Source organism: Pygoscelis adeliae, unplaced genomic scaffold (assembly GCF_000699105.1).
Source record: "Pygoscelis adeliae isolate BGI_AS28 unplaced genomic scaffold, ASM69910v1 Scaffold197, whole genome shotgun sequence".
Classification (NCBI taxonomy): Eukaryota; Metazoa; Chordata; class Aves; order Sphenisciformes; family Spheniscidae; genus Pygoscelis; species Pygoscelis adeliae.
Window position 1 is genome coordinate 2,606,825 of NW_008825105.1, and position 11,479 is coordinate 2,618,303.

Here is an 11,479-nt window from a genome sequence, read left to right on the forward strand (position 1 = left end):
TCCTTTTTGAAGGTCATGAGTAGTTCACCCACAATGGCTCTTTCTGCTTTTATAGGTGCCTTTTCTTTGAGATGAGGAGTATAAATGAGTGGGGAGGGTGACCCCTGCACATAACAATGGTGTTCTAAGGCATTTGGCCGTACTAGAGCAAGGACTGTAAATGTGTGTGGGTGGGTGGATGGTACATAGCATTTAGGAAGGGTTTAGTAAGGGCTGGTTGGAAATAGGGTACACTGAGCATTTCAGTGGACGTCTTTCACTTCAGCTCTGTACTGCTTAAATTCATCTGAGGAGCTGGAGAGAGTTCCCTAGAGGATGGTATAGGCTGATAGGCCATGAGATTCAGGCAGATACTGAGATCAGGACTTCTTAAAACCAGAAAAAGAAACAGAATCGAGTTGTTGTTGTTACTTCCATTTCAGAAGCCAGCCTGGACCCCCTTTCCTCCGGGCATCTTCCTCAGATCCACAATGACACAGGCAGTAGAACAAGCCTGATGGCAGAGGATGAGGGTGTAGCGTCTCCTGAAATAAACAGCTCGACTTCGCAGAGTGAAGACCCCAGCCTTCAGCTGGTGAGAATTCTGTTCCTTTTCACTGTAATATTGTCTCTAAGTGAAACTGGAAGCGAACCGTGCGGTGGTGTTTGTTTTAATATGTGAGCTTGTCGCTTGCTGTTTCAGGTGTCGGTCCTCGTGTTGAAGATGAATGAGGTGAACTGTGGAATAGAGGCACAAGGTGATGATTTGTCTGTGGCTTTACAAGTAATGAACGTGGTTCCAGAGCAACTGAACAACGTTGGAATGTGGCAGTATCTGCGTGGCTATCCGGGTAAGTCACTAGCTCTTGGAGTCTGCTGCTTTTATAGCTGCACTCTTATAACTGGCTCTTATACTGGCCACCCTCGGGGAATATTCCATTTTGATTGGTTCTTCAATGTTAATGTCTAGTGTACTTAGGATTGAACACGACTTGTGTGTGACTGAACGTGAATGCTAAGAATCTTTCTGTCAGTGGTCCAAATCTGGTATTTGAAAGATGTTTCCAGAGTCCCTACACAGTCAAGCTCTATGGTGCCTAGTAATCATTGACTGGGATTTTTTTAATTGCTGCTAGGATGCATGAAATTAATTAAAAGAGCACATAAAGCTATCTAGGGAAACCCTGAAGTTATTCCCGCCCTGAGAATAATGCTTCTGGGCTAGGGTACTTCCCCAGGGCTAAATTCGAATTAAAAAAAAAAAAACCAAAAACGAAACCAAAACCAACCAACAAAAAAAAAACCCCAACCTAACTCCAAAAAACGAAAACGAAACCAAAATCAACTACAACCCAAAACTTCAAGTGGAAGCACGAGCAGTTCTGGGGCTGTTGATCCTTCCCTTTAACAGTACTGCCTGTGGCCACGAGGGGGCAAAGTGGAATACAAGATTAGGTAGTGTTGAGGACAGTGGAAAGACTGAGCTCTGGAGAGCAGAGCGGTGAGGGAGGTCGGTCAACTCGTGTACATGCAAAATGAAAGCTAGTTTTAAAGCGTGCTGAGGTGGTGAGAGAGAGAGGAGGCGTCTGGCAGCTTAAATGGTCCAGTTCTGGTGTTAGTTCCTGTGATGTGGACTCTTAGTCGTCTGAAATTTGGATTCGTTTCATGTGAAGAGTGATTTCAGACTACTGTCACTGTGAACTTGACTCCATTCTGCATCTGGACAGTAAAGGGCTTTTCAAGGTACCTATGGCATTACTGATGCCATCTTCTGCACTGTGATCTTTCTGCTATAGCTCTAGGAGATCCAGGTATAGAGAAGCCTTCAGTCCCTGAAGCTAGTAAGACCCAGCCAGAAGTGTGCTTACGTCTTGAAGTAGGACCTAATGCTGCTGTACATTCACCACTTGCTGTTCAGAATGGCTTCCTTCATATGCTGGTCCACAGTTACACAGCAGAGCTCTTCATGTCCTTCCTTACCAACCTTGGCCCCTTTCTTGAGGATGAAATAATTCCAGAGGTGATCCCCATGGAGATAGAAGTTGTGGATGCCAAAATCACACTGAAGGTGAGTGTATGGAGAACCAGAGATTCCCCCCAGGATGGTAGCCTGGGCAGAGCTCGCTCGCAAGATTCTGTCTGCTTGGGGAAGGATGCTGTGGGATTGCTATGGGCCTCTGTAGAGGTCCTGTTTCCCTGATAGTGTTTTTATTTTGCTTCTAAAAACTGCCTTAGGGATGAACAAGTGACACAATGGAATTGTTGAGTGATCAGATTGTGGAGAAATGGGAGCCCGACATTCAGATACTGTCCCCAGCTTTGTTGATGACCTGTTTTGCAGACTCAAGGGAAAGAATTAAATATCTCTTCCTCCAAGTGCTTGTGTGAAATAGGAAAAACTTGACCTTTTCTGTAAACATTTAGAGAATTACAGATGGAAAAACATTGTGTAAGAGCTGGTTGATATTTAGGAGGGGGGCACTCATGGAAGTTCTTGATTAAACCTTTTCGAAAGCAATGTTTTGGCTCCACTGACAAGCAGGAACCAGTGTTGCTGCACAGCAGCGTGAAAATCTCCAGACTGAGGGATACTGGCATTTTTTGGCTAAGGAATATTGGCTAGGGGTTTGAATCAGGAATTTGTAGGATGACAACTGTGAGAGCCGCTTTCAGGGTGATGGTCGTAGGCCTCTCCTCAACCTTTATTATGGATGTGACAGAACTTGGTTCTGATCTGTGGGAGTGCTTTCTACACAGATTAAGACTCACGTGCAGCCTTGTATATAAAGCCAGCTTTTCCATATGGTGGGTGACCTTGGTGAGCTCTGGCGGTGCTGCCAATCGGTAACACTATTCCTGTGAAGGCTGGGGGCAAGGGGAATCCTTTGCAGAGTTGCCAGAGCTGTCACAGCAGTTAATCTCTTCTCTGCTTTGTTTTTGTCCAGGATGACAGCCCCCGGGTATACCCTACCTCCCCTGGCCCTGTTCCTATCACCTTGGCAGTAGATCACGTCATTGTGAAGCGCAGAGATGATGGGGTGTTCTATCTAACAGGTCAGCAGCGTCGGGGAAACTTGTTTTGTTCTCCCCCGGCACCCCCCAGGCTGTGCTGGAGATAGAGTGCTCTGCTGTGCCTGGTGCCAGAGGAGACTGGAACTGAAATGTGGTGGTTGCTGCTGGGAAGGATGGGCTCTGGTGTGTGAGCAGTCCCTCCTTCTGGTGGAAGTGACCGCAGAGAACAGAATGGGCAAATAATCTTCTGTCTTCAGTGCAAGCACCCAGGTCCTTTGGCTGCTCTGCCGTGTTAATCGCTGGATGCATGCATCCCTGCCTCTCTAGTTCTTGCTGCTTTTGTTGTTTTGTTTGGACAGCAAACTTGATACCTGGGGCAGAACAGGTTAATACCTAAAACAATAAACTGGCAGCCTGAATTCGTGCCTGATGTTTCCTTGAGCTGACACTGTCAGGACAGATTACTGTTTCTTCCCTTGCTTTACTTCCTCCGTTTTAAAATGGGAATGGGATTCCCCCTCTGGCCCTGTTTAAAAAGAGAAAGAAAAAAAAAAAGAAAAAAGTTAAAGTTATTCTTCTTGTCCTGAGAACCCTGTTATATAAATGTCCACACCTGAATGTTTTCTATGCTTCTCTCCAGCTCCGCAAGGGGAGGGCTCACCAAAACAGGAAAAACCTGTGTCAGTTCTTCAGGAACAGAAGGCCCCAGCGGAGTGCGTCTTGGCAGCCCCAGCAGCAGGAACACATGGACTGCAGGTGAGTCACTGCTGCCTGTTGCTGTCTGGACAACTAGATAGCTGGCAGTAGGCTGGAAAACTAAGTCTCTTGTCTTCACGTGTCTGCTGGTAGGTGTGGTGTGTTGCAGATAGGGAGTGCACACAAAAGCAGCCTGTATCCTTTTACAGGCATTCTGAGAAGTAAGGATACCTTGCCCAGCATAAACTCTCTTATTCCCTTTCAGGAATCTGGTGGCTTTTTTTTTTTTCCTGATTGGCTCCATCTTCCCACTGTGTCCAGTTCCTTGTTAGAAAAACAAGAATTGGGAGGTTCCCACAAAGAAAGAGATGTTTTGTCAGAGTAGAGTAAGTCTTACAGCCAGGGAGTTTCAGGTTGCTTAAAGTTTCTGCTATTCAGTTTGAACTTTCTTTCCGTTTTGATCCATATATCTGGAATTCAGATGACTGGTTTATTTTTAAATATATAGTGTTCTCTAATTATACTTCCTGTTTGATGCCAGGTCTACTTCGTAAGTGGATCACTTGCTATGGTAAAATACATATTAAGGGAGCAATGTGGCTGACTAGATACAGAACTGGACTGGAACTTTTGGATTCTGTTCATTAGTTGGTGACACATCACTTCATTTCTCATCTTTCTCTTTTCCATTTAGTGCAGAGATTTTCTCCCCATTCATAGCATCTTGTGAAACAGGGCCCTGACCAGAACTGGAGCACATAAGCATCACAGTAGCTTAGCTTCAGTTTATTTTCTGATGTTATTGAACTTAGTAGGAACAAGTGCAAAGGCTAAGTTCTTGAGTAAAAATATTTCTGACAGCCCAAGGAAAAAACTGTCCCGTGCCATGAAAGTCTAGTGGGACCTCACTGGCAATGTTTGAGGACAGAACTAACTTTGTTCATGGAGACAAGAAATAGGAATGCCAGGCATCTGCTTGCTCCAGCTATCATCTTAATTTAGTTAAATTTAATCTTTAGAGGTGTATCAGGACCCCTTATAAAAGAAGAATGCAGATCAGAGCCCGGTATTTTTTTTTTCCCTGCTTTCTTTGTATAGTTATCTCCACCCAGAATCGGCTAGCTGCTTTGCAGGAAAAAGCCATGCCCGCTGCAAGTCTTGTTTCTATGTCTAGAAACGTGAAGGGAAGTCTTGGGAGAAAACAGTCGTTAGACAGCCGTTACTGGCAGCCTGAGCTGACTCTAATGACGGGTATGGAAGTCAGCAGGCACCAGTTGGCAAGTATTTCTGCAGCTCAAACTGGGTCACGTTGTCAGTGAGCTTTGTGTGGTTGTGTCACGTAGTGTAATTCATCTCAAAAGCTCCTGCTTTGGTTTTCCTCTTTGAGCAGATCGGTGTAGTCAGATCTGCCCTGCTGTTTACCTTTGAAAACTCCTGGTTTGTTTTTTCTCTGTTTGTCTCTTGTAGTTAAAGGAAGTGCCAGAGTTGCAAAGGGAGCTTCAGACCATGAAAATAGCCCTTGCAGAAGCCAACATGGACAAGGCTCGCCTTCTGCAGGAGATTAGGAAATACAATCCCCTCTTCCAGCTTTGACAATGAAGGCGCAGGCTGCAGCTGCTCAGGAGGAGCGGAGACCACCACCAGCACTAAGGCGGCTAGTTTGATTATATTGCTGCTAAACGGGTCAACCTCCTGGAGACTGATCGCCTCAAAGAATGGAAACCAACTGTGATTGCAAAATGAACTTGAAAGAGGGAGAAAGGAAGGAAGGAAGGCCTGGCTGAGCAACAGGGAAGGAACGAGGAGTTGTTACCTGTTTGCAGCCACTTTCCTCTGTCCTGGCAGTATGGTGCTGCCTCTGTCACTGAACCAGGGCAGTGGCCAGCCTACAAACAAAAGGTCAGAAGTTGGGGGGGAGACCCCATGTCTATTCATCCATACGGTGGCAATGACAGTGTGCTTTCATGGTAACGCCTAGAGATGATCTGTGTTGGGGTTTCTGCTTCTTTCAGCCTTGTGTTCTTGCCCAATCATGCACGCCAAAGAACACAGGAAGAGGAATGTAGTTACTTCGCCACATCAGGAGTGACAGAGAATAGGTATGGCAGAAAACATTGCTCAGAGCTCTGATGTGAAAGTATGTGTACTATCACATGAAAAACAGAAACAGGAGGTCGGTGGGTGTTGGGGGATGCAGAAGGGATTTCCCTCCTGTGGAGTAAGGGGGCTACAGCTCACTATTCCCTCAAGAACAGCGTCAGGATAGCAAAGAAAGTCCTTCAGACTTCTTTTTCCACCAGTAATTTGTTGTGTCAAGACAGAATCGGTGGTGTATTAGACTTAGTCTAGTTCATTCTCACTTAATCCCGCAACGTTTGGCTTTATTGATGCAGAAACCCAAAGGAATTAATTTATTTCATGACAAAGTACTGTTTAAACTTTCTTTAATTTTACTGTCGGAGAACAGGGGTGAAGGAATTTGGTTAAGTCACAGAATGAGATGACCTGTGCGTTTTCTTTGGGATGCACGCTGTCCTCAAACCATTGTATGCCAGAGTTTCACCAGTGGAGAGCTGGCCGCACAAGAAAATAGCTGTCTGCGTTCCTGCACGGTCGTGTATTTTTATTAGCACTGAGCTCATGCCTGATCTTAAATGTCTTTTAACAGAGATGCTGGTATGTAGGTCAGGAAGAGGGTGCTGACCAGGCCCCCTTGGGTGGAGGCTGACACTATTAACTGCTCACTATGGGGTGGAGATGAAACAGTAGCTGCTGGGTTGAGCATGGTTTGTATTCTCGCCTTTTCTGGAGCTGCTTCCTTGAAGAGGAAGAAGTCTCTGTGGTCAGTGACTGATTTAATTTATAAAGAAATAGTCTCTACAAGTGTGGAGGGGAAAAAAAGAAAACCCTAGTAAAATATGAAGTAAACGCTAATTTTAAAAAGGAAAAAAAGGAAATGTCATTTATGAACTGAAGAATCAAATTCACTCCTGGTACGTGGTTTCTTTGCTCTGCTAGTCCGGGCAATACATGGTCGATGTGCTGAAGAAGGAAGCAGCCGTAAGGGGCAGTTGTAAAGGGAGGAGCTGTTCCGGAGGAGAATTTGCTCTGTGTTCTGATACAGAAAGGGGTGACTTTCAGCCCCCTCTGTGTTATGGATGAATGCCTGTTCCCTCCCCTGTTATACACAGCATCTTTACTGTGTGCAGAGTTTGTTGGATTTTATCTTATTTCAAACTTTGATTTGGATTTTTCCAGATGCATTTTGTGTTTTGTGTAAATGTACCATTTCTGATGCACAGGCTCTTCAGTGCATGTAAAACAGGTAGTGATTGCCACACACTAAGTGCTAGGAGAAGTGACAGATTATGCGCGATTCTCCTTTATTAATCGGATGAAAACTTCACTTGTCTATAAAGGTTAGATAACCCTTATTGTGTTTTTCAGCTGAACACATTCCCCAAAACATTCATCTACTGGATTTTTTTCTGTTTTTTTTCTATGTAAGCATTACTCCACTGAAATTAGTTTAGCTGAAGTAACACAAGACTTTAATCCTGCTCACTAGGCAAGGAGCAGCCTCTGATTTACAAGCCATGATGAGTTGAGGCCTGGAAACTACACAAAAGAAAGCAAATAACTTGGGAGTTAAGTTTGTTTTTCCTACCGTGCTCCTATATGCTTGTCCCTTTGCCCAGGTCTGGAGCTGTTGAACACTTCCCCTTAAGAGGCACTCCTGAGATCATTTTAGTTCTTCTCTAGCTCTAGGGGAAACAGGGACATATTTACAGCGCGAGGCTGGATGTGGAGGCACTGCTCTCTGTGGTTTGCGGGGAGCCAAGAGTGAATTCCTTGTGGTCGTTAGCTTTCACTTTGAAAAAAGAGGGTATAGAAGAGAGGGATGGTGATTAAAACAACTGTCACTCTTAAGATGATCATCTTAATTCCCTGTTTTAGTCCATTAGACTGAAGGAAGCTTTGAGTAACAGTTGTTGGAATTAGTCCTTGCATGCTAGGTTTGAGCAGCCAGCCTTGGAGCAGGCTGTACTGGTGGAGTCCAGTATTTCTGCCAGGATCTGACTGACCAGTGCCTACAACCAGACATGACAGTGGCAGCAAGAGCCTGACCTTCCTTCTAGAACCTCTGGAAGCAGGCAGCCATAAATGAATTAACAGGAGGGGTACTTGCCTTTGGCAGAAGCATGGGAGCTGACCTGCAGGAGGCTTCACGCTCACCACCCACTTAGCCTGGGCTAGCTCTGATGTTTGGATGCTGTGACTGCTGCCATTTGCTTTCCCTCCTCCACGGGAGAGGATGACTCCTCCTCGTTCCTGTTAGACGACCTGGCTGTTTTCTCTGGAGCACGTTCTGTGACCCATCCCCTGCTCAGCGCAGCCGTTGACAGGATAGATTTGTGGTGCTGCCTGTGATGGAAAGTGTGCTAGAGCAGCCCGTCAGGCCTGCTCTCAAGAGGAAAATGCACTTTAACTTTTTAAGCGTCAGCGGGCATTTCCTTCGCCAATACTGCCTCGTGCGTAGAAGAATTCAGAAGTAAAAGCAGGGGTTCTGAAATGCAAGTCATCTTCCGTAGTAAATAAGACTCTTGCTGTGAGTTCTCATAGCAAGAGAGAACGGAGGTAACAAAGCATCTAGGTATCTAGACTTGCTGTGAAACAAACCTGTATGCGAACAGCTCACTGTAAGTACCATTTTGAACTGCACAAAGCCAACACAAGCAGGAGTTGAGCTTTGTTTGGTCAAACCTACATGCTTCTGTGCTTGCTCCCTCTTCCTGTGTGAAGCCAGAAATATAGGAATGCTTGCCTTGGTGGAATGCAATGGTATTCTTACTTTTTATTCACTAATTGCTTGAAAATGGGAGGTTTCTTTCTTCGCTTTCAAATTTCCATGACTTTCTGTTTGAGTAGGTGTCCAGCTTCATCTCCAGCCAGCTTGGGAAACAAGTAGGGTGCAGAGAGTTTCCTCAGACAGGGTGCCTACTTGCTGTGTCACACAGCTCCTTACCACTCCTTCCCACGTGTGCAGACTGAACAGAGCTGGGGCCAAGCTGTTTACAGCAAATTTCTTGCTCCGGCAATTCAAGTCAGCCGGTTTTGTTTAAGAATTAAAGCACTTCCATTGTTTTAAGTACCAGTAAAAAGTACTGTAAAACAAAATCCACGTCTGTTCTACAGGGCGTACGTGTGGGAGGACAGAAACTCCCCTGTCTCCACTGATGATGATGAGCAAAGTTTACTTTGTAGAGCCTTTGACTTAAGGACTCTTTCTATGTTATGATGAGAGCCAACTTAATCCTTTGTGTAACTATACCACAGTTACCCTAGGAAGAGCACATGGCCTCAACATCTTTTACATTTAGTTAGAAGCAGCATGCTCAGAGGGGACTACTGTATGTACAGGTGGGTAATGTGCAAGTCTGAACTTGAATTTGAGTTTTCGGCAGTATTGGAACTTTGTTGCAGTATATTTCCACTCATGCATTTATTGGTTCTATGAACCGTGAAAAGAAATTAAACTTGTTAACCTCCTTACAGGCTTATGCCTTTTTTCCCCCCCTTCCCCTTCCTCACTGTACTGTTTTCTAGACGGCTCCATAAAACTGGCTTTGGGAAGAGCAGCCGCGTGATGACTTCAGAAGCATGGGCTTTCAGCACGCGTTCCCTTGCTTATGCTAATGGAACAACACATGCCTGAGGCAAGGCGAAGCTTCAGGAGCGTGTCAGGGTTGGTTGAGACAGATCATCACGTTGCACTCCCCCTCCTTTGAATCACACAAACACCATTACACAACTAGTATTTCCCAGCAAGACTAAGAATACAATAACAAGTTTAATGTACAAAAAAAAAGACACTTCTGTACATAGACACCGCTACATCTGTGCCAGCAGAAAGCATGATCCTGATGAGTAAATACACTGAAGACCTTGAACGTTCCTACCCCTGCTCTGTTGAAGCAGGGGAGCCCAAGGCTCCAGGTCAGGGATTTGGCTCCCGCCCGCTTCTGCGTAGTGCTGGGATGACAAGCCAGACTTCAGCAGTGACAGCAGGAAGCCTCCCTGCAGTCACTTAAGTCTGTACACAACGCTCCTGAGGCAGCTTCGGTCCCATAGCTCTGCTGTAACTGTTGTGAGGTTCACGACAGGAAGCTTGTTTTAACTTCTGTCTCCTCTTGCTGCTCTTGGGACACTTCAGTGGAAGATGATCTTCTTATATTTGGAATTGGGGATCTGTCCTCGTGACTTGAGCCTCCTGACCGCCTCTCGCATGTGTTTGGGCTGCAGAGGTGGCAGCTCCCCCCACTTCTCGCACACATCCAGTGCTAAACAACAAAAACCAAGGAGTTCACATGAGCAGGACAGCTAAGCTTGGCCAGTCTCTTGCTGTTTGAGCTTTAATTCTAAAGGCAACAGGTAACACTTTCACCCAGGGTTTACAGCTCGCGTTTTGTTAATACACAAGAATGAAACCGCTTTGTGTGCTTCTCTTTGAAAGAAAAGTGAGTCGTAGGGGCATCAATACCGGACCGCAACAAACCACTTTTTAAACCACTCCAGCTACTACAGAACACGCTGCTTTGAGTCATGCAAGAACTTACGATCTTAAACCTGCTCTAAAGCCACCCCTCGGTTGGGTGGTGTGTTTTGGGGTTGTGTACAGCGGCACCAGGAAGGTACAGTGAACTTACAGGCCAGTTTCTTTTCTATCATTTACAGTATCATTCACGCCTCCTGCCAAGGCCGTGCAGCAATTATTGACAACAGTGAAGCTGCTTATCCAAACCGCCTCAGGCAACACAGCGCTGCAGAGACAGCAGCAGTAAAGCTGCATCACCCCGGTAACGGTGATCCCGGCACACATAGGCCACGTGTTGCGTGACAAGTCTATACGAACTGGTTGGCATCAAAACCAGTATCGCCTCCTCCGGCCCGAGCAGAGCAGGGAAACAGCTGAGTCAGCCCCCCCCCCCCCGGGTCCCTCTGCTCATCCCATAAAGGAAGAATCTTGCAGGTTAAGAGGCTTAAATAACTCATTTCCCTCTGGGCTGAATTTGTCCACGGCAGCATTAACAAAAGATCCTTACTGCCCCACTGCAGCCTGCTCACAGGCCGACTTACAGGGCAAGAGCTTCTACGTTATCCTCCGTAGGGAGGATAAAACAGGAGGTCACTGGTCACCAGCCTCTGCTGACTCACGGGCAGCGATACGATAGGATTAGAGAGGACTACGGGCAGCGCCACGCTTCACCCCTCTCCTGGCTTAGCTCTTAGCTGCAGCGTTCTGCTGCTGCTGGAAGGTCAGAGGGCCCCGGGGGACAGCAAGACCGGGAACCACGAGACGTCCGGTCTTGTTCCACGTCCTTCTGCTCTGCTTTAAGCAACGGATTTACCCCGTGTTCTTAACCGTTTACTCAACGTTTGCCACTCACCTTCCTCCACCACCTCCCCAACGAAGACCTTGGAAATGCCAGACATGGCGATAACCACGTTCTGAGAGACAGAGGTGCCGGTGATGGACTGGATCAGCTGCACAAGAGGGACAGAAGAGTCAGTCGAGCGAGGTACACACCGCAACGGTGAAACGTTTTAACTCGTATTTAGCAGTTTGAGCCTGTCAAATATCAACCAACAGCTAATGAAATGCATAGAACTGATCTTTAAGAATGAGGTCCTACAGCTTTGGGCACGTGCTGGCTGTCAAGCTTTTAGCTTACCCTCTTTCAGCTGCAGGCCCTCTACCAGGAATTACTTTTTCCCCTTGCCCCACGCCCGC

General features: G+C 46.3%; 2 protein-coding genes across 2 annotated transcripts in view; one reads left to right on the forward strand and one right to left on the reverse strand.

Annotated features, from left to right (window-relative positions):
* Window positions 1–9,238, forward strand: part of UHRF1BP1 (UHRF1 binding protein 1) — a 28,764-nt gene extending 19,526 nt beyond the window's left edge. The window contains exons 16-21 of the mRNA XM_009327469.1: window positions 423–574; window positions 683–830; window positions 1,776–2,047; window positions 2,925–3,033; window positions 3,632–3,747; window positions 5,155–9,238. Coding sequence (XP_009325744.1) covers window positions 423–574; window positions 683–830; window positions 1,776–2,047; window positions 2,925–3,033; window positions 3,632–3,747; window positions 5,155–5,280 — 923 coding nt within the window. The 3' untranslated portion in view covers window positions 5,281–9,238. The remainder of the gene's footprint in view (window positions 1–422; window positions 575–682; window positions 831–1,775; window positions 2,048–2,924; window positions 3,034–3,631; window positions 3,748–5,154) is intronic.
* Window positions 9,239–9,388: 150 nt separating this feature from the next.
* TAF11 (TAF11 RNA polymerase II, TATA box binding protein (TBP)-associated factor, 28kDa) overlaps window positions 9,389–11,479 on the reverse strand; it is a 10,153-nt gene continuing 8,062 nt past the window's right edge. Inside the window, exons 2-3 of the mRNA XM_009327470.1 lie at window positions 11,136–11,232; window positions 9,389–10,028 (exon numbers count right to left, since the gene is read on the reverse strand). Of these exons, the coding sequence (XP_009325745.1) occupies window positions 9,898–10,028; window positions 11,136–11,232 (228 nt within the window). The 3' untranslated portion in view covers window positions 9,389–9,897. The remainder of the gene's footprint in view (window positions 10,029–11,135; window positions 11,233–11,479) is intronic.